This window comes from Lingula anatina, chromosome 6, assembly GCF_051362555.1.
Source record: "Lingula anatina isolate TDL-2025a chromosome 6, LinAna3.0, whole genome shotgun sequence".
In the NCBI taxonomy this organism is placed as follows: domain Eukaryota; kingdom Metazoa; phylum Brachiopoda; class Lingulata; order Lingulida; family Lingulidae; genus Lingula; species Lingula anatina.
The window spans coordinates 16,085,492-16,107,502 of record NC_141772.1 but is presented as its reverse complement, the minus strand read 5'-3'; the positions used below and the strand labels follow the sequence as shown (position 1 = coordinate 16,107,502).

The window sequence follows — 22,011 nt, the reverse complement described above, 5'->3', positions numbered from 1 at the left end:
AACGATATGTAAATAAAAGGAAGCGGAAATGTCTAGGGATTCGGAATTTTAAGGTTAGTTGTCATAAAAAATAGATTTAGAACTGTAAAATGGGAGATTTATCCACGCGGGTAATTGCAAATGGAGCCCCGTTTCAGGTGTCCGCAATTTTCTATTTAAAGATTTCTGTAAGAATTTGAAATCTCAGAATTTTTTAAAAACTAAATCATGAAAGCCAATTAAGCTGGGTTTCTAGCAGTATATATGTTTTGTAAATTCAGCTTTGTCCATTTTTTTAGCTCGAGGTGAAATCGACGCCAAGCACTCGCATTTCTGAAGCGTGTCACACTAACTAGTGCGTTTCAACTATTACAAGATTGCTACAATGTTTATTTCACCAGCGTTTTACATATATTCATAGAAGTAGAGAAAATGGAATGCCAACTTCAAATCTCGCAGGCCTAGCTTGTGACCACGAGAGTTGGGCGAGAGTTGGTGAGGTCGTCTTCCGGTTTCCGTACCGCTGCATTCAACTTACGCTTTAACACGGTGTAAAACTACTATACATAGCGACTAAAGCTAGTTTTTACGATTATGCTATTTGGCATGGCGTAAACGGGAGTCGACACATTCTAACTGCAGTTTTGTTGGTGTGAAAACGGAATTATTAAAAACCAAATCGCTTTTTTGGTGCGTGTGACAGAGTGTATTATACCGAAGATAACACCGAAGATAATTAGCAATGTAAGTAATAACTTTTGTATTTTAATACAATATTGTGTTCTTTAAGCGCAAATTTTAGGAGTGAGAGGCTCATTCATGATATGATATGTCCTTGAATACAATGGTCGTCTGACGCCGATTGTTTTTCCGTTTATGCCTTAATGCATATCTGCGTACGGTTTTCGAGAAATCTGTGAACTAAATGTCGTTATCCATGATGTTAAATAAAATAATAGAATATTCATATATATAAATATTACATACTTAGTTATCCCCTTTTCATTTTATGCATTTGTACATGCAAAATAGGAACATGTTTAATAGAAAAAATGGAAATATCAAAGTCATACTTGGAGTTGTGCCATACCACCAGAGGATCATTGCAACACTAAACTAGATCAGTTATAGCTGGTTATTACTCCTGGAGATATAGCTTCAACATATAATTAAGATATACCTGACTATGAAGGACTGATAATAATTATTTATTAGAAATGTAAATTTTTATTCTGTTCTTTTCAAGGGTGTCAGGAAGGAGTTTCTGTTGTGGTGTTCTATGCAGTGCCTCTTCACAGAAGTGCAAGGGTCTTTCTTTCCACAGCTTGCCTAAGGTAAAATTGAAGCAACACAAAATAATGATCAAGCAAACCATTTTATTATTACCTCTCTTCCACCTTTCCCCAAGTGAATAACTATCTTCTTTCACAATAATTATAAATAAAACGACAATTCATGATATCTCATAATGTTCAATATTTTACACCTTCATATGCCTATATGCTAGCTTTTTGATTCCACAAAGAAACTCCCATTTCCAAGGCAAGTACAAGAATTGAGATGGTACATGTATCTTTTCATATCCACAGGGGTGTCTGAGGTTTCAGACAAATGGAGAAGTCAGCTGATCCACTGCATAAACAGATGTGACGGCTACTTCAATCCAGAGAAAGTCAAGATCTGTTCCAGGTATTTTGAAGCACGGTTTCATTAAATGTATGTGTACATTCAGGCTGTATAATTGAGGGCTGAATATTATCTCATGAAAGTTTATTGAAGCTGATTGAATTGAATTTACATCCCTTTCACCCCCTTATTACAACTTCAATTCAACATTGCTGTTTGCTGAACAAATGAGGACTTATGTCTCTGTTTCATAGCTTTATTTTTTACATCAGACATTTAGCAGTGCACACATGTATGGTGAAACTGATTGCAGTTACATACACACTGAGACTATCCTTACTTTAAAATAGAAACTAAGGATTAAAGAAATGTGTACAAAAACGGCTGAATTTGTACAGTTAGCATGATATGTAGAACTAAAATGGCAATCTGGAATAACAGAATTAGAGCAACATGCATTGGAAAAAAATGTATCTGTATTGGAAAGGTGTCCCTAATATTGTTCCATTTCCACTAACATAGACTTTGCATTTGTAGTGATAGGTGCAAGTCTGCCTTGTGACTTAGCAACCTGTTGTGTCTGCTTCTGGCTGTGTACTGTTATCTCTGGGTTGCAGGGTTCTCCCCAGGCCTTTATAGCGTATCGGCCCCGATACGCACCTCTTTTTGCCGATACGCTTCTTTTTTTACCGACACGATTCTTTGAACTCCGATACCCTTTAAGAGTGTGTGTGTGACCAATGCCTTTAATGCCTTTATTCCTGACAGTCGCGACGTAAACCGTAAAACGACTTGTGTGCGTACTTGGATCTCTTGTGTGCACGTTAAGTTGTTTATTTTTATTCTGCCTGGCGCAGTAATACAAGTATTAACATCTCATGTTGAGGGCGCGGGACCTGCGTACTGACAAGTTTCGAATATCAACATCCGCTTATTAGTTTCGTCATCAATGTAATTCTGTGAGATTTGTTTGCTTTATCTATATTTTTGGAGAAATATAATAAATAGTCTATCCTTTCATGTTATTTTGACTGAAGAATAGTAGCAGTCGTGATCATTTATAAATAAATGTATCCATGCGGCAAGAGAAAATATCAGAAAAGATGCAACGCTATTTAATACATTAGCGCCTGTCCGGGACAGGTAAAAATTCAGCTCGGACAGGTGAAGTTGCAGGGTTGGCTGTCCGACAGACAGGTCATGATTTATGAGAAATTTGGAGCAAAAATCTTTTAAAAAATCATTTTGATGCATACTAACGTCTTTTTGTCTCCTCCTAGACGGTACTGAAAAGAGTGACCTACTTTTTGCACAAAACACGTGCAGTCGCAAAACGAAGTCTGAGCAAACTTACCGCCAAGTTATGAAAGTGAACACCCTCCAGAACTTCATCAGACAAAATTTATTCACATAACAGGCTCACTACTGAATATTTATTTGGTTAAAAATCTACGTGCTCTAGAGAGAAAGACCGTTACAGAAACAAAAGTACTGTGCTGGTTACAAAGCCAGGTTGGACTAGATGAACTGGCTATATCTAGTTCGTTGTCCAGGCAACATACTGCCTGTCAATCAAATGCGTTGTACTGTATGCTATCTACTCACTATAGAACGTGAAATCTTTGGGCCTGAAGATCTTGTTGAAATATTGTTTATTTGCCAAAATATAACCTGAAATTTTGTATGATGTTTTCTTTAATGACTTTATCATCACCTATATTATTTACAGTTAAAAATTTAGTGCTGGAATATGATAAATTAACATTGCTGTCATATACCAGTGTGGTATTGATGTAAGGAAGAAATTAGTAATAACAAATATGAGAATTTAAATTAGAAGGGGAACTTTTTTATACTGATTTTATTCTTGGACCTAAATAGAGAAGACAATTGGTAGCCATTTCGATCCTCAAATCCAAGATGGCCGCCAGTCACAATACTGTACAGGTAAGGCATAACTCATCAATTTGAAGCTATTGCTCTTACACTAGCTTGTTATACATCGTTTCTTATCATTTGGGTTGTAGAAGTCGTGTCTCTATTTAGGTCCAAGTTTTATTTAACTCATATATTTAAGAAAATCAAACACAAGATAACCCCTAAAAAGTTGAATTGTTAACATAAATATAAGTAAAGTATAAGATGAATATTCTTTAATTTTTCATTGCACTTTATTCAAATATTATAAATTTTGAATATTTTAATAAAATTAATCAAACAGTACCCCCTCCCCACCTGCCACTCAGGGTATTTATATTTTGCTTTGGTTATACTTCATGTGAATTTGTTATCAAATTGCAGATTTACAATTAGCAGACCCTGTACCCAAAATCCTAGGAGAAGCCCTGATTGAAACTTTATAATGTTAAATCAGACTTATATGCAAGATTAAATCTTCAGGAGTTCACAAGTATGAAAGAACAACTTTATATCTGAAAATAAATCCACTTTAAGGTGCATTTTCCGGCTCATTTAATTTAATGTCTTGGCAATAAATGCATTAAATGTATGACTTCACATATTTATTTACAAAGTTCAATGGTATGAATAGAAAAAATATTAGTTAATAATTAGTTAATAATATTGTTGGACAGGTTGGATTGAAATTCGGACAGGTGCTCATAAAAGTTAGTGTCTAGCCCTGATTTTCCCGCAAAATTTGGTCCTGCAAGTGGGCTATGTCCTAACGATTTAATGACAGCTTCAAATTGCATGGGATTGCACCCTTTTTGCATGAAATAATGAAAGTTTTTCCTCCGGAGGGCACATCCCAGGACCCCCCCCCCTTTTGTGCCTTGCTTCGCGAGCTTCTGTACTCTCGCGTAAAAAAAATAAGGGCTATTTTCAAATCCTGGGGAGAACCCTGGGGTTGACTCTGTTCTTTATGCTTATCACTTCCTCTACATATATGTTTCAGTTTGCTGACTACAAAAACCACCATGCACTATTTGGGCTGATGACATGTGCATCCAGGACTTTACTGAATATATCAAGTGTCAACCACACTGAGTTAGTGATCTTCTGTGACTGCTATAATGGCTGTCATTCTGGTTGTAGCAGTGAAGAAAGCTGACTGGGATGCCTCTCTGTTCAGCCTGGAGACCTTGGGACTTCTTTACCAAACAGGGAGATATGCATTGTCCCAAAAGTTTGCAGATATCTGAAACTAAATTAGAACTGTGTGTTACATGTGGATTTATTTGGGAGTTTTGTGTGTTAGTCGTGCACATTTTTAAAGTACTAATGGCAGAGTACAACTAATTCTGTCTGACTCCAGCTTTTGATGTATCCAAGAATATTGCTGTTTGAGAAATCAGTATCAATACTACGTCTTTATTTTTAACTATGACTACATGTAGAAGACCCGAGGATCTTCTGATCCACGGATCAAATATGGTGGACTCTACTTGAAATAAGACCCGACTAATCCGCTTATGGTTTCTCCGTCTCCACACGCTCTGCCATTGCAGGGGTCCAGCAATTAAACATTGTGCTCGCGATTTAATCAGTTTAAAGGCGCGTGTGGAGGCGGGGAGCCCATCTGCGGATTTGTCGGGTCTTCTTTCATGCAGGGTCCTCCATATTTGATACGTGGAACTGTTGATCCTCGTTTTCCTTATACCAGTTGGTTACATTGAATATATTGTTGGACGCCAGGGTGCAAAAGTCACTGTGTATGTTTATATAAATATATAATTTTAGGCTGCTGATGTTTTCGCTGAGCTACGAGAGAATGATACGCAGAGACGAAATGCACTTCAGTCGATCTTTAAAACCATTAAGGAGTCCCTACCATTACTTGACTTGAGCATCTAAAAGAGACTGGAAGCTGAGAATGTTGTATCTGAGAGCGCAGACACAAACGTGCGTAAAAGGATCACCATGCTCGAAACTGGTAACTGCCCAATACTTGTAGCAGGTAGGAGTTGTTAATCAAACAAATCATTGTTTATAATCAAATTATTGGGCAGTTAATACTCTTCCTCTGCTAATATGTCATTAAAATTATATATACAACTGAGCTCAGAATAAATTAGATGTTACCAAAAGTAACAGCCTTTTTATAACTTAACTGGTAGAAATACTTTTTTTACGTATAACACATGTTTGCTCACTGTGTTATCGTCAGCCAGTAGTTGAGTTACCCAGGGGTGTTATCCCCAGAGATGTCGGCTCTAATACCTTATAATTATTGCTGTTAACAAGTGAGTAACGGACAGATAACAACCTGGAGCGTTTTCCTGAGCTCAACTGTATTATTACAGTGCAGTTGTAAAAGGGAACACAATCACAATATCCGATGATTATGCAAGCAATAAATACATGTATTTTATCCATATGATGTTTCTAGATTGGGTCATTAATTTTTGATTTTTTTCAATCAATTCTATTCGCATTATTTTGCATTATTTCGCATTATCGGTTCATTCATTTATGTATCAAACATTGCTTTTTACATATGTATTTGATTGTTTGTTTATCACTTTGGCCTTATTATATATATATATATATATATATATATATATATATATATGTATATATATATTATGTAATGCAAAAAGTGCTTCGTCAAGGCATTGTTACCAATGTGTTATGAAGGTTTTTATCATGTTATTTTCACTTACAAGGCTTTTCACATTCTAGGCGAAACTTCTTCGGGGAAGAGCACGCTTTTGAACCTTCTCCTTGGCAAAAAGATCCTACCGGAAGCCCATTTATGCTGCACAGCAGCGATCACAAGAATAAAGTATGGAGAAGAACCTAGAGTATTCAAAGTGACACATCAACCTGACGGCAGCAGAAAGTCGTCGGAAGTCTCCATAAAGAAGCCTGATGATTTGTGCTCGGCTTTGGAGCCTGTTCTATTTCCTAAAGGTGCATCGAGGGAGGATGAACAGGAAAAGTGCACTGTTGATGTTTATTTGCCATTTGAACTGTTAAAGGTAATGACGTATTTCATAAAGACAGGGCATATGGAAAATGATGTATAATTTTTGTTTCTTAAAGATCTATCTCTATGTACGTCTAAAATTGTGACATGAAACTAAATTGGGAACTGGTATATACATGTACTTTTACAGAAAATGGCTAAACTTTCTGTCAAAGGTATGATGCCTTCATATTAAGTATCTACAAAATACATAAACAAAATCGTATTATACCCTTAGAGTGGTGTGTATATCATCGACAGCCCTGGTATTGGTGAGAGTGGTGTCATGGATGACGTGGTTCTTCACTTCATAGCCAACAATGAAGTCTTTGCCTTCATTTATGTCATTATGACTGATAAGTCAGGCGGAGTACAAGAAGATAGGGTAAGTAAACTGCACTGATATTGTAATCAAAGCTTTTCTCAATTCTCCAATAATATTGCTGGCAATAAACTTGTGCAGTTTCCCCCAGACAAAATTGCATTAAAAGCATTTGAGTGTGTATTGCTTAAAAATATTCATATCAACATACTTAAAGTTGCAAAGAATTCTTGCGGGGTGAACATGAACTTCTTTTAAGTGACCGCCAATCACCATATAAATATGTTCACCCTTTTACTCCCTCGTTAAAATAATGGAATATTTCGAGAACAGGATATGATTTAATTTCAAAGTTCACCGTAATTATTGTCAGAAACATGAACACAGCTTAACTATCGCCACAATGGTATAAGTGTAATAATTACCTTCTTAATACACAAGAGCTGATTAGATTTGATTACCTTATGAGTATGTAACATATCTGATCACACTGATGGGTCGTGTGCATTTTTGACTCGGAGTTGGAGTCGCATGTCAGTTTTGTCTAGTGCTGTTGTAGGTACTACTACTATATACTTTCACGCAGTCAGGCGTCTAGGGCACCGACAAAGATCTCCCACTGCGCTCTGTCACGAGCCAGGTGTTGAATGATTCCCCGAGTTTCCCTCAGTTGTTTCAGCCTCCGCGTGGTCTTAGGTCTGCCTCTTTTTCTGTGTCCCTCTGGTGTCTAGTACATGGTTACTTTTGTGGTGAAACTTGGCCAATCCATTTCCATCTCCTTTTCCTGATGACTTTACTAACGCTTCTCCGGTTGTTTTGTTTTAACAGATCTTCATTGGATATAGTCCTTGATTTGTTTAAGGCTTGAGGTGTGAAAAGTAGATACTGTAGCTTCCTGAGATAAATCGTAATATCATCCAGCGGTAGGTCAAAGGAATATGTGTGATCAGGCATCGGCAGTGGTTTCCCACCTAAGACTACAACCTGGAAGGATCGTATGCTCTACCAGATGGGTAGTCAAAGACCAGTTGTCAGATTTTTCTCAGAGGACTCAGACAAAATTTTCTTCACCTAACAGAAGAACCCACATTATAATGGACCCATCAACTTCATTGCCTTCACGTGGTGCACGTTTGGTTTTCCGATAAAATGTAGTTGTTTTTTCATAGTACTGATATAAGACTCCTTGTTCCATGTCAATTTTGGGATACTAGTAGGTTTGCTTAATACTTTTTGGGTTAGAACTTGCCTACGGTGGTAGTCATAATGAAGGTCGAACCATCATGAGACCAAGCCCACTTTGGTCTTTTTTCTTTTTCAACAAGCTTCATCGGGATCAAAGAACGCAACAATTTTCAATGGCCTCTCGGGCAAATAGACAAGCCTGCTTTTTCTCCTTGTTCGAATCCCATACAGCATTTTTGCGATGCTCTAGGCTGTGCAATAAGAAGGAAAGAGGACTGGCAGATTGAGATGAGTCAGGCTTGATCAGGCTTTTGGTCAAACTGTATATAAAATACTCATAAACTAGCCTCATACCACTATTCCAGCCCACGTGTGACTCGAAGTTTTTCTGATTTCATGTTTTACTGTTTAAAATCCAAAAAGGCCACCAACAGTCAGGAATGATATCTTCGCTAAATTGACTTAAACATTTTAATAATTTTAAAATCATATTGGTTTTCAGAAATTATTTTCAGCTTACTTCCAACACTTCCCATTTAATCTTATATGTGTGATAGCCTTTTCTTTCTTGTTTGAAGATGAGAGAATAAATGAAACGATTTCAAGTGTACAAAGACCATATGATAGCATCTGCTTTATCTGATGTTCTTTCTGTAGCTCCAAAAATTGCTGCGGCAACTTCAAGATATGAAAGATACTGCTGGAGAGCCAATATTTGACCCTGGCTGTGCCATTTTTGTCTGCAACCGCTGGGATCTGGTGCCAGAGGACGCAAGGGAAAAGGCTTTAGAGAATGTACGTTTGGCAGTGAGTGAGGGCTGGAAACGGCCCATGGATTCATCAAAGCAGATATTTACCCTTTCTGCTAAAATGGCGTGGCAGCACAGTCAGGCTGGGTACGTGACTCACGACTACAGGCAGCTGGTCAGAGGCATCAAGGCCCTGATTCCAGTGAGTTTGCAAAGAAGGACAGAGCATGTGCAACGGTGTGTTTAAGTTTACATTATTTATTTATTTATTTATTTATTTATTTAAGTAAAATTCAACGAACTCATTCCGTGATCCTGAATAATAATGCGACTCCCAATTTAACATTGTGTTATTAAACCATATCTGTATGTAATCTGCGTTTACATTTATATGATTCTAGGCCAGTTCCATGAGACTGTTTAAAATATTTTCCATAATACAGGTTACTTATACTATGTTTATTTTAGATGGGGCAAACATATGGTAGAGCGCACCATAGATTATGCCCAGCAGTATCTTCATTCTGCCAATTTGACTAGGGATGAACTTGAGGCTCAGCACAACTCGCAAAAGGAACGGTTGGACAGACTTGAGAAAAAGTCGGAAGATATTTTGAAAAAACTAGAGGGCCACCTTTATAAAGAATGTGAAACCATTACTGATTCTTTATCTAAATATCTTAGCAGCGATCCTGTCTGTGCTCGAGTTACCTCTTGGACCAATGCCGAAGCTCCTTATGGGATTGGTTGGAACTATTTAGAAGGTAGAATAGAAGATGCAATTTGTAAAAGAATCATTGATGCCATCAGCTCTTGGGAAACGGAGCAAAAACATTTTGAAACCCTGAAAAAGGACTTGTTTAAGAAATTCACTGAAAAATTCCAGTTAATTGAATCTGAGCTGCGTATGATTGAAAACATGCTGGAGAGGTCCTCGGAAACAGATTCCAGGAAAAGTGAAGATTTGGCGGCCTATATGGAATTGCAAGACTTAATGGACAATGAGGTGAACAAAATGTCGATTGTACACTTAAAACTAGGTGAAAAAATCGCACTCGGTTTATTTTCACCAATCATTTTACCCATTGGTGCGTTGGGTATGCTTCTCGCGTCACCGGCATTTCTTTTTGTTGACGTAAAAAAACATGTAAGGAAGAGGAAAGAGAAACAAATCTTAAAGCGATATGACCAGAAGAAATGTGAATTTCTTCGAGACAGATCATCCGAGGCTTTGAAAATAATGGCTAAGCCTGATGTTACAAAGGCCTATGTCGATGCTCAACTCCAAGAGGCCAGGAACCATCTACAGATGATGCGCGAGTCCATTCCACAGCTTATATCATCAACACGAGACTACATGCAGACCATTAAAGAAGACCAACGGTCTAAGGAGCAGCTGATCGCCACCTATGATCCTGTCGTCAAGAAGTTTACCAGAGTTAACCGTGCGCTGGAAGATTTTGCTATTAGACATCTTTTCTCGTATGATTATAACGAGACAGATGTGGAAGCAGACATCAAATATGTGCAAGGGCAAACGTCATATAAAGGGAACTGGACTGAAGTTTTCCCTGCCATCTTAAAATCTCCAAAGGGTCAATCCCTCAAGATATCCCTCACGATATAAATGGGCTACATGTGAGAAGCAAGTTCGTGAGGAAATCATTGAAATGAGGTGTGTAGAAATAAGAAGTTGCCACTTGTTTGCCTTAAACATTTCCTATGCTAATTTCAATGCAGTTTTTCCTTTCTTAAACCTAGAGGCTGGCACCATACATTGAATAGGACATAACACAAGGACAAATTATTCTTTTCCAGAAAAATGAAGCAACAAAAGAGGAGATTCATTCCCACCATACTGGGTACTTATTTGGATTCAACAAACGAACTGCCAGCTCTTATCATGACCCCGCGTCTGACCAGTTTGAGGGTCCTCAGCAGTGACAAGGGCGCAACTAAAGTCCTCCGGAGTCAGCTGGTCCATTATTTACTCAAGGAACCGGTAGATTGTCTAATCCAACTGGCGGACGCCTTGGCCTACCTGCACATGAATGGCTTCGTCAGTCTGGATTTGTCTATGGATACAGTTATGATTACCGTGAGTATTATACAGTTATGATTACAGTGAGTATTATATATATATGGTTACTACTTATTAATTTTTTTTTTTTTTTTGGCTTGATTCATCAAAAAAGTATGTCATTGAGTGATGAGTGATATCCAGTTTTCTATTGTGAAATATTTTAGTCAATAATATCAAATATGACATAAGATGTCATTCAAAAGGAAAGAACACCCCCAGAAAGCCATTTCAACAGTTTGATGTCAGTATTAATTTTAAGCTAAGGTATTAAAGAAAATGATAGCCTTCGAACAGTGATATGTTACACAGTCAAAGAACTCATTACAGTAAATCATGAAAAGTCATCAATAGCGGGTATGACTTAATTCCAACGGCCGCTTGCAGCGCCCTCATCCTACATGGCATATCCTGTGACAAGATTTTTGTTTGGATGGGGATATCATTCCACGCATTGATATTTACCTGTCGTATTTCATCACTATTTGCGGGCCGATGACCATAGCTATTAATTCTGTGAGTTACTTCCGCCCACATATTTTCAATTGGGTTCATATCTGGGGAGTTTGCAGGCCAGGGGAGTTGCTGAACCCATTGGTTTCGAAGAAAAACAGTGATTTTGCGAGCTCGATGTGGGGTTGCACAGTCGTCTTTTTACACAAAGTTGTTAGTGAAGATGACTCTTACAAATCGAAGCATTGTTTGCTGAAGAATGTCTCTGTAGGAACCCTGGTTGAGGTTGCCTCCGAGAAAAACCAACTGGTTCTGGGCACCGGCATGAAATGCTCCCCAAACATAGACGTTGCCACCCCTCGCTTGCACCCTAGGCAGTACACAACCATCGTTTTATGCCTCTTGTACACGTCGTCGGACACGAATTCGACCGTCTACCCTAAAAACTCCATATCTGGCCTCATCACCGAAAACGACGTGATTCCAGTGTTTTGGCTGGAAACGCACGTGGTCCCCAGCCCATTGCAGACGTCGCTGTATATGACCTGCTGTTAACAGTGGTTTACCTACTGGTCTTCGTGCAAAATAGTCGACTTGCAGAAATCTCTTGTTCACGAGGGACCTTGAAACGGGCGATTGAATGGCATTCTGCCACTCTTTTCTGAGGACACTGGTTGTCTTTGTACGACCAGCACGGCGCACTCTAAGGAGAAGCCAATCATGTCTTCTTGGTGTGATACGCGGACACCCTGGTCGAGGTATTAGAGTAGGTGCCCCTGTTGTAGCATTTCTTTGGAGGACTTAACAAACGGTTCCTGATAAATGTTGCATTGCCTGGCAATGGATGTCCGTTTCTGGACATTTTCTCTAACAGCACGAATCCCATCGTACGCTGCGTTGCTTAGCTGTCAAACCTTATCTTCTCTAAGGTACCTCCCAAGTTTCAGAGTGATCCCTTTGTTGCTTCTCTAAATACAATCCAAAGATTGGCCAAACCCATGCGTTTTATACAAATTGCCGAAAAGTCCACCCCTCACATTACTGACCACAGAACATGCAACTGCATGCATCAATTGTTTAGACATTTGTGTGGTAATTAGGTAACACACATGGCTACACATGGAATGACACCTCAGTTTTGAATTTAAAGTACTTAGAGAGAAAATTAATATTTTGTAGAAAATTAACTCGCCAAAAAATAATATTCCATGTTAAGTAGTAACCATATATATATATATCAGGACAATTCCCCCCCCTCCCCGGACGATTTCCACCCGGACGACCCCCCCCCCCCCCAAAGAATATATATTTATATACAAATATAAAGTAAAGAATACAAAGTTCAAATCTTTTCATCCATTTTCTGAATATTTCTTAGTGTGATGATGCAACTCAAGGATTGATAATATTAATTTTATTAAAAAAATTATTTTCATGGAGTACAAGTACATAAAATTTTTTTTAGATAGAAGTACAGAAGATATGAAAAATATAATCAAAATATATGTCCAGGTAAAGGAGGGGTAAACAGATGATCTCACTCAAACAGGTAAGGGCTCTTTACACTGGACGGCGTCCTTTCTGCGTCCCTTCTGCGTCCAAAAATGTGGTCAGGACGCTTAACGGTCGCCAAAGCAATTGAATCGTGTCTCAGTGTAAAGGCGTGTCTGCGTCCCTTGTGCGTCTTTGGAACGACCGAATCTTGATTTTACCTGTAAAACTGCGAGCAACCTGCCTGCCTCCACTGTACGTCCCCTGTGCAACCCAAGGCGTCCATTGCGATGTTTGAGCGACCATTGAGCATTCTTGCTGTGTTCTCTGTACCTTCATCTGCGATCAGTGGCGTCTATTCTACGATTTTTCTGCACCCTGCTTGACCGATGAGCGTTGTTTGGGCGTCCTTCTCTATATTCTAAATAATTTTTTCATCGTTTCTAACCAGGTCATCCAATAAGGAACATTTCCAGTACACAAAACAAATAAATGGGAATAAACGCTTTAAACTATAGTGATGCAAGGTCTGCATGGACTGATAATCAGCCAGATGCTCATTGTTATCCTTATATGAAGGGTGGACAGGCGCCGAAAACGAGAAAGCGTGACTGACACAACATAGAATATTTGAACCCGTTTTCAAAAGACGCATTCTGCAAAAAGTTCTGGCAATTAATGCATCTTGTAAAAAAAGGCAAAATATTTGTTTTATAATAAGCTAAAAAATGGATGGTTTCATGATTTTTAGGGATAAAAACAGTCGGAGGCTGATATGAGACCACTGTTGCCATTAGAATTCCTGTCTGGTGAAAAATACCTCAGCACGGCGCCGTTTGAGAGTGAAAAAAAATGTTTTACGTGCCGAACACTGGACGATCTTTGAGTTTTCATTCTGCAACCAAAGCGATGCTTGTGCCTCCTTTCTGCGACGCGGCGATGCTTGTGCGTCCTCTCTGCGACTACGTCGATGCTTGTCCGTCCTTTCTGCGTCCATTGAGCGACCATCCTCCATCGCGTTCTCTCTGCGATTGTTTTGAACATGCTCAAAACTTCGCGGCGTCCATGGCGTCCTCGGCGATGCTTGAACGTTCTTTGTGCGACCTTGGCGATCACTGTGTGTTCTTTGAGCGTCCGACGGCGTCCTGACCAGTTTCATGGTCGCACAAAGGACGCAGAAAGGACGCCGTCCAGTGTAAAGGGGGTTTTAACCCTTTGATGAATTAACTGTTGCTTTTAATTGCTTTATTACTCCCCCTTTGATTGAGTAAGTCTCAAGGTGTATCTCTAGGGGGAGGTGGGGTAAACAAATTTTCTCGCTTATCCAGGTATTCCTTTGACTATTTGTCACTTTTATTTGCTTGACCACTACCCAGGGGCACCACACTAAAATATTCATAAAATATCTGTATAGCTGTTTATCTGTTTACCCCCCTTTACCTGAAGGATAGGTGGTTATACTTCGATTAGATATTTAATAAATCTTCCTGTACTTAAGCTTGTACTCAATGAAAAGGGAATTTGTTATAAAATGATTTGTTTCATGATGAAGTTGTATTATCACACTAAAAATATTAAAACATTGGATGAAATATTTTAAACTTTACACTTTATACTTAATATAAATATATATATTTCTTGGGGGGGATTGTCGGGGGGGGGATTGTCCTCGAATCATATCTACAGGGTTACTACTTAATATATTGGCGAGAAAATTTTACAACTACTTTAAATCCAAAACTGAGGTGTCACCCCATGAGTAGCAAGGTGTGTTACCTAATTACCACACAAATGTCTAAACAATTGATGCATGCAGTTGCATGTTCTGTGGTCATAATTGTGAGGGGTGGTCTTTTCAGCAAATTCTGCCCTTGTGTAAAAACGTATGGGTTTGGCCAATCTTTGAAATGTATTTAGAGAAGCAACAAAGAGATCGCTCTGAAACTTGACAGGTACCTTAGGGAAGATATGGTTCGACAGCTAAACAATGCAGCTTACTATGGGATTTTTGCTCTCAGAAAAATGGCCAGAAACGGACAGCCATTGCCAGGCAATGCAAAAAATTTATCAGGAACCGTTAGTAAAGTCATCCCAAGAAATGCTACAACAGGGGCACCTACTCTAATACCTCGACCAGGGTGTCCGCGTATCACACCAAGAAGACAGGATTGGCTTCTCCTTAGAGTGCGCCGTGCTGGTCGTACAAAGACAACCAGTGTCCTCAGAAAAGAGTGGCAGAATGCCATTCAATCGCCCGTTTCAAGGTCCCTCGTGAACAAGAGATTTCTGCAAGTCGACTATTTTGCACGAAGACCAGTAGGTAAACCACTGTTAACAGCAGGTCATATACAGCGACGTCTGCAATGGGCTGGGGACCACGTGCGTTTCCAGCCAAAACACTGGAATCGCGTCCATTTCGGTGATGAGGCCAGATATGGAGTTTTTAGAGTTGGCGGTCGAATCCATATCTGCCGACGTGTGCGAGAGGCATAAAACGATAAATGTGTACTGCCTAGGGTACAAGCAGGGGGTGTTAACGTCTATGTTTGGGGAGCATTTCATGCCGGTGCCCAGAACCAGTTGGTTTTTTCTTGGAGGCAACCTCAACCAGGGTTCCTACAGAGCCATTCTACAGCAAACAATGCTTCGATTTGTAAAAGTCATCTTCAGGAACAACTTTGTGTACCATGACGACTGCGCAAACCCACATCGAGATCTCAAAATCACTGTTTTTCTTCGAAACCAATGAGTTCAGCAACTGCCCTGGCCTGCAAGCTCTCCAGATATGAACCCAATTGAAAAAAAAAAAATATATATATATATATATATATATATATATATATATATATATATAATTTGATATTGAATTCTCTTTTCTCTTGTTATTTAGTTTGATTTTGTTCCTTTTTGACATAGAGCGCAAAAAGCATTACAAGGAACAGATGTATAGTCTCGAACCCACAGCCTTGTACAAGGTATGGTGTACAGGTACCAGGACAATCCCCCCCCCCCCTTCGAAGAATATATATTTATATTCAAATATAAAGTAAAGAGTATGAAGCTCAAATCTTTTCATTTTTGTATGAATAGTTCTTAGTGTGATGGTGCAACTCAAAGATAGAGAATATTAAATTCATTAAACAAATTATTTTAATGTAGTACAAGTACAGAAAATTTTATTAAAAATCTAATCAAAGTATATCTCCAAGTAAAGTGGGCTAAACAAATGATCTCACACATCCAGGTAACCCGTTGATGAATTAAGTGTTACTTTTAATTGCTTAATTAAACCCGTCCCCCGGATTAAGTAAGGTGCATCTCTAGGGAGAGGTGGGGTAAACAGATTCTCCCACTCATACAGGTATCCCTTTGATTATCTGTCACTTTTAACTGCTTGACTACTATCCACCTACTCACCTCCCACCGTACTAAAAAAAAAAATAAATTTAAAATTATGTTAACCTGTTCATATGTTTACCCCACCTTTACCAACCTTTACCTGGAGAATAGGTGGTTATACTTTGATTAAATATTTAATAATACTTTCTCTACTTATACTCAATAAAATAGGGATTTGTTATAAAATACTTCGTTTAACGATGAAGTTGTATTATCACACTAAAATGTAAATGTAATGGATGGAATGTTTTGAACTTTATACTCTTTACATTATATTTGTATATGAAAATATGTTCTTTGGAGGACAGGGCGGTCGTCCGGGTGGGCATTGTCCTTGGGGGGGGGGGGGGGGGGTCATAAGCTGTTGCGACCAAATTCCTTCTGAACGGTCCATTATAATTTTTTATAGGCTGGGAGTGATAAAACCGTGAAGTTAGTGAACATTAGCAAGCCTGTCACGATGTCACCCCCAGATCCCAACTCCACCATAGGGTCTATGGTTTATCTTCCCTAGAGCGTCCTTGCTGGCACCAAACCTTACGATGCAGATGCCAACATCTACGCCCTTGGACTCATGATGTGGGAAATATGGCATAATGTACATGTGTACAAAGTCCACAGAAATCTTGTAGTTAGGGTCTTCAATGCTGGAATCAGGCAGGGCAACTTCCCCCTGGAGTTTGAAACTGGTAAAATGGACCCGACCTTGGGGGCATATTGGGAGAAGACCATGAGGGCTTGTCTCTCCGGGGAAATCGCCATAAAAGTCTGGAGGGATCAGATGCATGATATAAAGGATTTACTGAACCGAAAAGGAACTGCTGTGTGATGGTGTTAATTGTCATCAAACATGTTTACAAATGCCTTTTCTGGAGAGGCAGAACAAGTTACTAATGGTGCGCGTATTAAATATAGAGTGTTTTGATCGTTTGAATATCATATTAAAAAATATGATATTCATTAAAGGGGGCGATGCTATGTAGCTTTTGATTTAATTGCCTAGATTTTGCACAGAGTAGCCACATATATTCATGCAAAGATTATGCCAGGTACTTGTCTAATGATGATTCATCTTTGAATTCGTGTTTTAATACAAATTCATGGCCAGAAATGCGCAGCATTCACGCGATACGCGAGGGCGCTACAGTAGGGCTTCACGTGACTCAACTAGCCAATCACAGCACAACAATGGCATCGCACACAGACTCTGTGATAAGTGCTCAGCCCATTGTCAAGTAGTGTTAGTTCATGGTAACAAGCGTCTGACATGTGCAGAGAAGTTTATTGTAATATACAGACTTGACATTTAATATGGAATATTTTTTCCAAATCATTATTCATCAGTTTTTTTTCCTATTTTGCCGACTGATAAATGAAAATTAGGATCAAAATCGTGTTTTAATAACTTCTGATAAACTGTTCCACGTCATTGTGACATCAGTTCTTTAATTGACTTCGCCAATGATGCAAACAAAAATACATTGCCAATTTTAAGTCATACGACAACCATTGAAAGCGATATTTTGGATCTCCATATTTTCCAAATTATCGTCTTTAAAAGAGTTACACGACCCACAAAGGACCTTCATGTCAGTGTCTAGTCACAGTAACGGTCGCCGCTATGCCTGACCTTATCTTTCTGCTACCAGAGCTTTCAAGAGGCAAGGCATTTCTTGCGATATTTTTTTTAGAATTTAATCTGGAATAAAATTCCAGGCAACGGTTAAAGCTTGTCCAATTTGGTTCAGTTTTGTTGTAGGACATGCAGGCCGTTGATTTAGCGACTATTGACCTAACCACATATTGTTAAAGTGGTTCAAATATGGCGATTTTGATGACCAAGGTAGCTGCTCATTCCCTTGGTTCTGTAAGTTATCTTCTATTAAAAGTGCTCTGTGTGAACCAGCAATCTGATCGTGCAACCTAAAACTGTTCCTAAGGTGCCCCTATCAAATGATAGTCAAGTGGTTCCCAGATTATTCCTTTATTTGATCTGGTTCAGGTTTTAATCGATGACTTCCATTGCTGTTTTGGCACCAATGTGGTATCAACTCCAAATATTGACGCTGTCAATGGCCCTAGTCATTTCAGAAGGGGCACACATCTTGTCGTAGGCCTCTTGAAGATGTCCGTAAACTCTTTTTTGACCAATTTAGCGGTACAGGTGAAATCTGACCTCAATAAAAAAAACAACGCGGTTTCAGTGTTCTACCCAGAAACGGTCATGGTCCCCAATTCATAAGAGAAACAGACTACGCTGTTTTGCTGTTTACAGTGGCCTCCTCAGAGGTGGGCTGGTATCCTAATCTGCTTAAACCAGTTTGGTGTTCGCTAAGAGCCTTGAAAAACGCGTTTTGGTGACAATTTGCCCCTCATTTAAAACGGACTGGGTGGTTTGGTTTAATTGCAGCAGCATATCCTGAAGGACATTGAGTCCTGTATTCTGGTTGTAAGATATTGATACATTGGACGTGGTGTCTGTGTTGGTACATAAGCTTGGGCATTACTCTGTGAAACTGTGCGGACCGTTCCTTTTGGGGCAATAATCTGTCTGGCAATGTCTGTCTTTTTCGCGCCATTCTGGCACAGTTTAACGATTTTGAAAAACAGTGCTTAACTCATTTTACGCACTGCAAAACCGACCGCTTGCATGCAAAATTTCAAATTCTTCTATGCAATGGTTGCCGACATATGGATACTTTTTTGACAGAACCATGCCTCGCCAAAGCCAAGCTTTGACCAGCTCAAAGGAGCACCACCCAATTAAATCAATGCGTATTTAACAACGCAGCAGTGCATCAGACTTGGTAATCAGTTAATTGGTAGAGACACACCTTTCTTCATACTTCCCCAGTCTGATATCTTATATGAGATCTGAGTTTTTTCAATAAAGAACGCATTTTTACCTAGGTATACCTTTAAAACTGAAATATTCCATATTAAATGTCAAGTCTGTATATTGTTCTTATTGTTACATTATTAAATCTAACTCTGTATACAAGTAGTAACTATACTGGACCAAGTCAGGTACTGATGTGCAGAGGTCATATATTCCAGAATAAGCCACTGCCACTAATTTATAACTTTAATTTTGTTTAATATGTTATTCATGAAAGAGTTCATGAAAGATTATTTTAATTTGTTAAATCGTGATCTTATACTTTTTATATTCAAATAATTAAATAATGTGGGTAAAATTGGTCTTCCACTTCTTATTTGCATTTTTCCTTTACTACAAGATTATTTTGGAACAGTTGCAGCATTAAAATTTAAAATAAATAGCAATCTGAAAGAAGAATTTTGCATTATTATTAAATGATGATAGGAATTATGGATTAAGAGATTAGTTAAATACTGAGTAGTGATATTGTCAGTCAATTTATGTAGAATCTGATAATATGATTGAAAATACTGATAGAATTATTGGCCTTGCACTGGGCAGTTTCACATTTGTGCCAAGTGCTTTTTTGGACTCCATTGTACAGTGGTAAAAGTTCTTCAATTGCCATGAAAGTTTTTTATCAGACTCTGTATGGTGCTTCTATCTGCTGGTGCTATCGGCAACGAATTAGTTTGCCTTTGTTTCTGAGTGAATCTACCGTCTAAAATCACTATTTCTGAAAATATGTGCGTTTTGCTGAGGGTAGGCTAGGCAATACACGGCAAACTTCTTAGTACGTGTGTACAACAGAATTTTTTAAAACCCTATCGATATTTGGTCAGGAGTTGCTTGAAGCATAGCACAACGTTGCTGTCTATCGGCATCAGACCGTTAGTTTGTCAATTATCACGAATTACCCACGAATCGTAAACCCATTCATTTTCCTTTGGCAATCTAGCAACTCATTAAAGGTGTACGCATGCGCAGTGGACTAAGCATGACGTCATGCAGTGCATTTCTGGGGATGAAAACCTATGTTTTTGTTTGTTAGTATTTGTATGTGTTATAAACTAATTATTAAGATTTACATTTTCAGTGATATTTTTTTAGTCTATTGACTTGTACACTAGCGGATCAACCTATTTTAACAATATAACTTTTGTATTTTCAGTGAATTTTCCTTGGAAACACATATATAATGTACTTTATCTAGAAAAGCTCTAACCGTTAGGAACCCACTCTAGCTTGTGTACAGTGATGCCAATTGGTTTTGTATGCAGGGCGATAGATACGCAACTTTAAGACTTAGTGTTTTTGTATATGCTTAGCACACATCCTTCCCTTATATAAATCGCAATATTGAGCAGTGATGTAATGTTTTGTTGGTGTAGGGCGCATGTTTTTTTAATTCTATTAACTCAAGAAAATATTCAAATTTTTATTTTAAAGAAGGAACCTAGCAATTCGAAACTATTGAAAATTAATAATCATTGTTTTGTTGTTTTAATGAAAACAATTATTTTAACAGTCAATGACTTTGAGTCTTATTTCAATAAGCCAGAGAGTGTGGATAAAAGATTCAAAGGGAGCAACTAACGGGGAATAAAATACGGCGGAAAATATGCACATACAAATTGAGAACATAGGTCAATTATAACAATATTACCGACTAAGTTTGATTTAATACAATCGAAATAACGACTCTGTCACTGAGAAGCTAGTGTCGTTTTTTGTCTAATTGTTTTGTGTGTGTGTTGGGGGGGGGGGGGGGTGAGGAGGCCTCCAATGCAAGACGTGAACACAGCATGTTGGTCTTGGAAGAACATCTGCAGGCTCCTGGGGGGCTTACTTTACTGTTCGATGACTTACAATATGATCTTGATTTTTTTTACTCATTTAATCTAATCATTGAGTGAATAGAGTAATCATTGATGCTGCAGCTATTAAATGCCCCTTTTCACCTATTCATGCTTTACTGATATACGTATCGGAATCGGAAGCCTTTGATTTAGCCTAACTAGTAGGCTTGTTAAGGGGTCAGACGACGATTTATAGTACAGATGCCTAAGGGACCATTCAGACTGAGAAGAACCGAGTTCTAGTAAGACCGCGACCTAGATATGGCGGACCTACTTAAAAGGAAGACCGTTAATTCAACCTGTCGAGGGACAACGCGTGGAAAGTTCCTTGGGCCAAGATAATTTTTAAACCGTGGTGACATGCACTATCGATGTATAAATTAGCATAATTAGTATAAATTGTGCAAATTAGGTACCAAAATATAATATTTCATATTTCCATCAGATTTTTTTGCCTAAGAACATAAATAGATTAACTGGGGGGGGGGGGGGGGGGGGGGGGTGCTCACAAGTCGGCTTAAGACTCGGAATCCCCAAAGTTCCAATCAAAATTTGTTCACATAACTGTCGATTAAGGGGACTCGGTCTAGATGATTTGATAGCGATTTGATGCGATGTAGCTATTGTGCCGATAATCTTTCAAGTACATTCATTTCGATGCATGAATGTTCTTAGAATGAAAGCATAAAAATAAAAGTTTTTTTCTTAGATTTAGCCCGTAGGAACTAAGCTGCACATCTTCAAATTGGATGTTTTAGATCATCTCGGTCGTAAATAAAATCAAATACATGTACGAACACCTCATTAGAGTATTACAACACAAAAAGGCAATGAAACCCACTGAAATCAGGGGCTCCTAAAGTAGAATACAGAATTTCAGCGTGAGGCCTTGTGGGAATGAGTCCATTTTAACAGCACCTACCAGCCTCTTAAACGATGACTCGACAGTAGAGCGGGATATTTGCGGGGTTCTGTGCAATCATTCGGCGGAAAATCTGGAGTTATGCTAAGGTCATGTTTAATTTGCAACATAACACATACAGAAATGTTTCGAGGT

General features: G+C 38.6%; 1 protein-coding gene and 2 long non-coding RNA genes across 3 annotated transcripts in view; 2 read left to right on the top strand and 1 right to left on the bottom strand.

The window, feature by feature from the left end:
- Positions 1-22,011, bottom strand: part of LOC147761246 (uncharacterized) — a 381,866-nt gene that overhangs the window by 313,194 nt on the left and 46,661 nt on the right. The window lies entirely within an intron of this gene.
- Positions 1,046-4,955, top strand: LOC147761249 (uncharacterized). Its single transcript, XR_015334916.1, has 3 exons — positions 1,046-1,313; positions 1,569-1,668; positions 4,523-4,955. It is a non-coding gene; the product is annotated as an uncharacterized LOC147761249 (long non-coding RNA).
- LOC147761248 (uncharacterized) lies at positions 5,488-20,622 on the top strand. The gene is made up of 7 exons (XM_087015068.1): positions 5,488-5,524; positions 6,250-6,548; positions 6,774-6,920; positions 8,700-9,028; positions 9,260-10,466; positions 10,610-10,889; positions 16,624-20,622. Exons 1-5 carry the CDS (start codon positions 5,488-5,490, stop codon positions 10,416-10,418), a joined length of 1,971 nt encoding a protein of 656 aa, XP_086871194.1. The 3' UTR covers positions 10,419-10,466; positions 10,610-10,889; positions 16,624-20,622.

Coding starts and splice junctions, on each gene's coding strand:
- LOC147761248 (XM_087015068.1), top strand. CDS start 5,488: ATGCTCGAAACTGGTAACTGCCCAATACTTGTAGCAG. Junction 6,921..8,699: donor GCGGAGTACAAGAAGATAGG/GTAAGTAAACTG, acceptor TTCTTTCTGTAG/CTCCAAAAATTGCTGCGGCA. Junction 9,029..9,259: donor AGGACAGAGCATGTGCAACG/GTGTGTTTAAGT, acceptor TGTTTATTTTAG/ATGGGGCAAACATATGGTAG.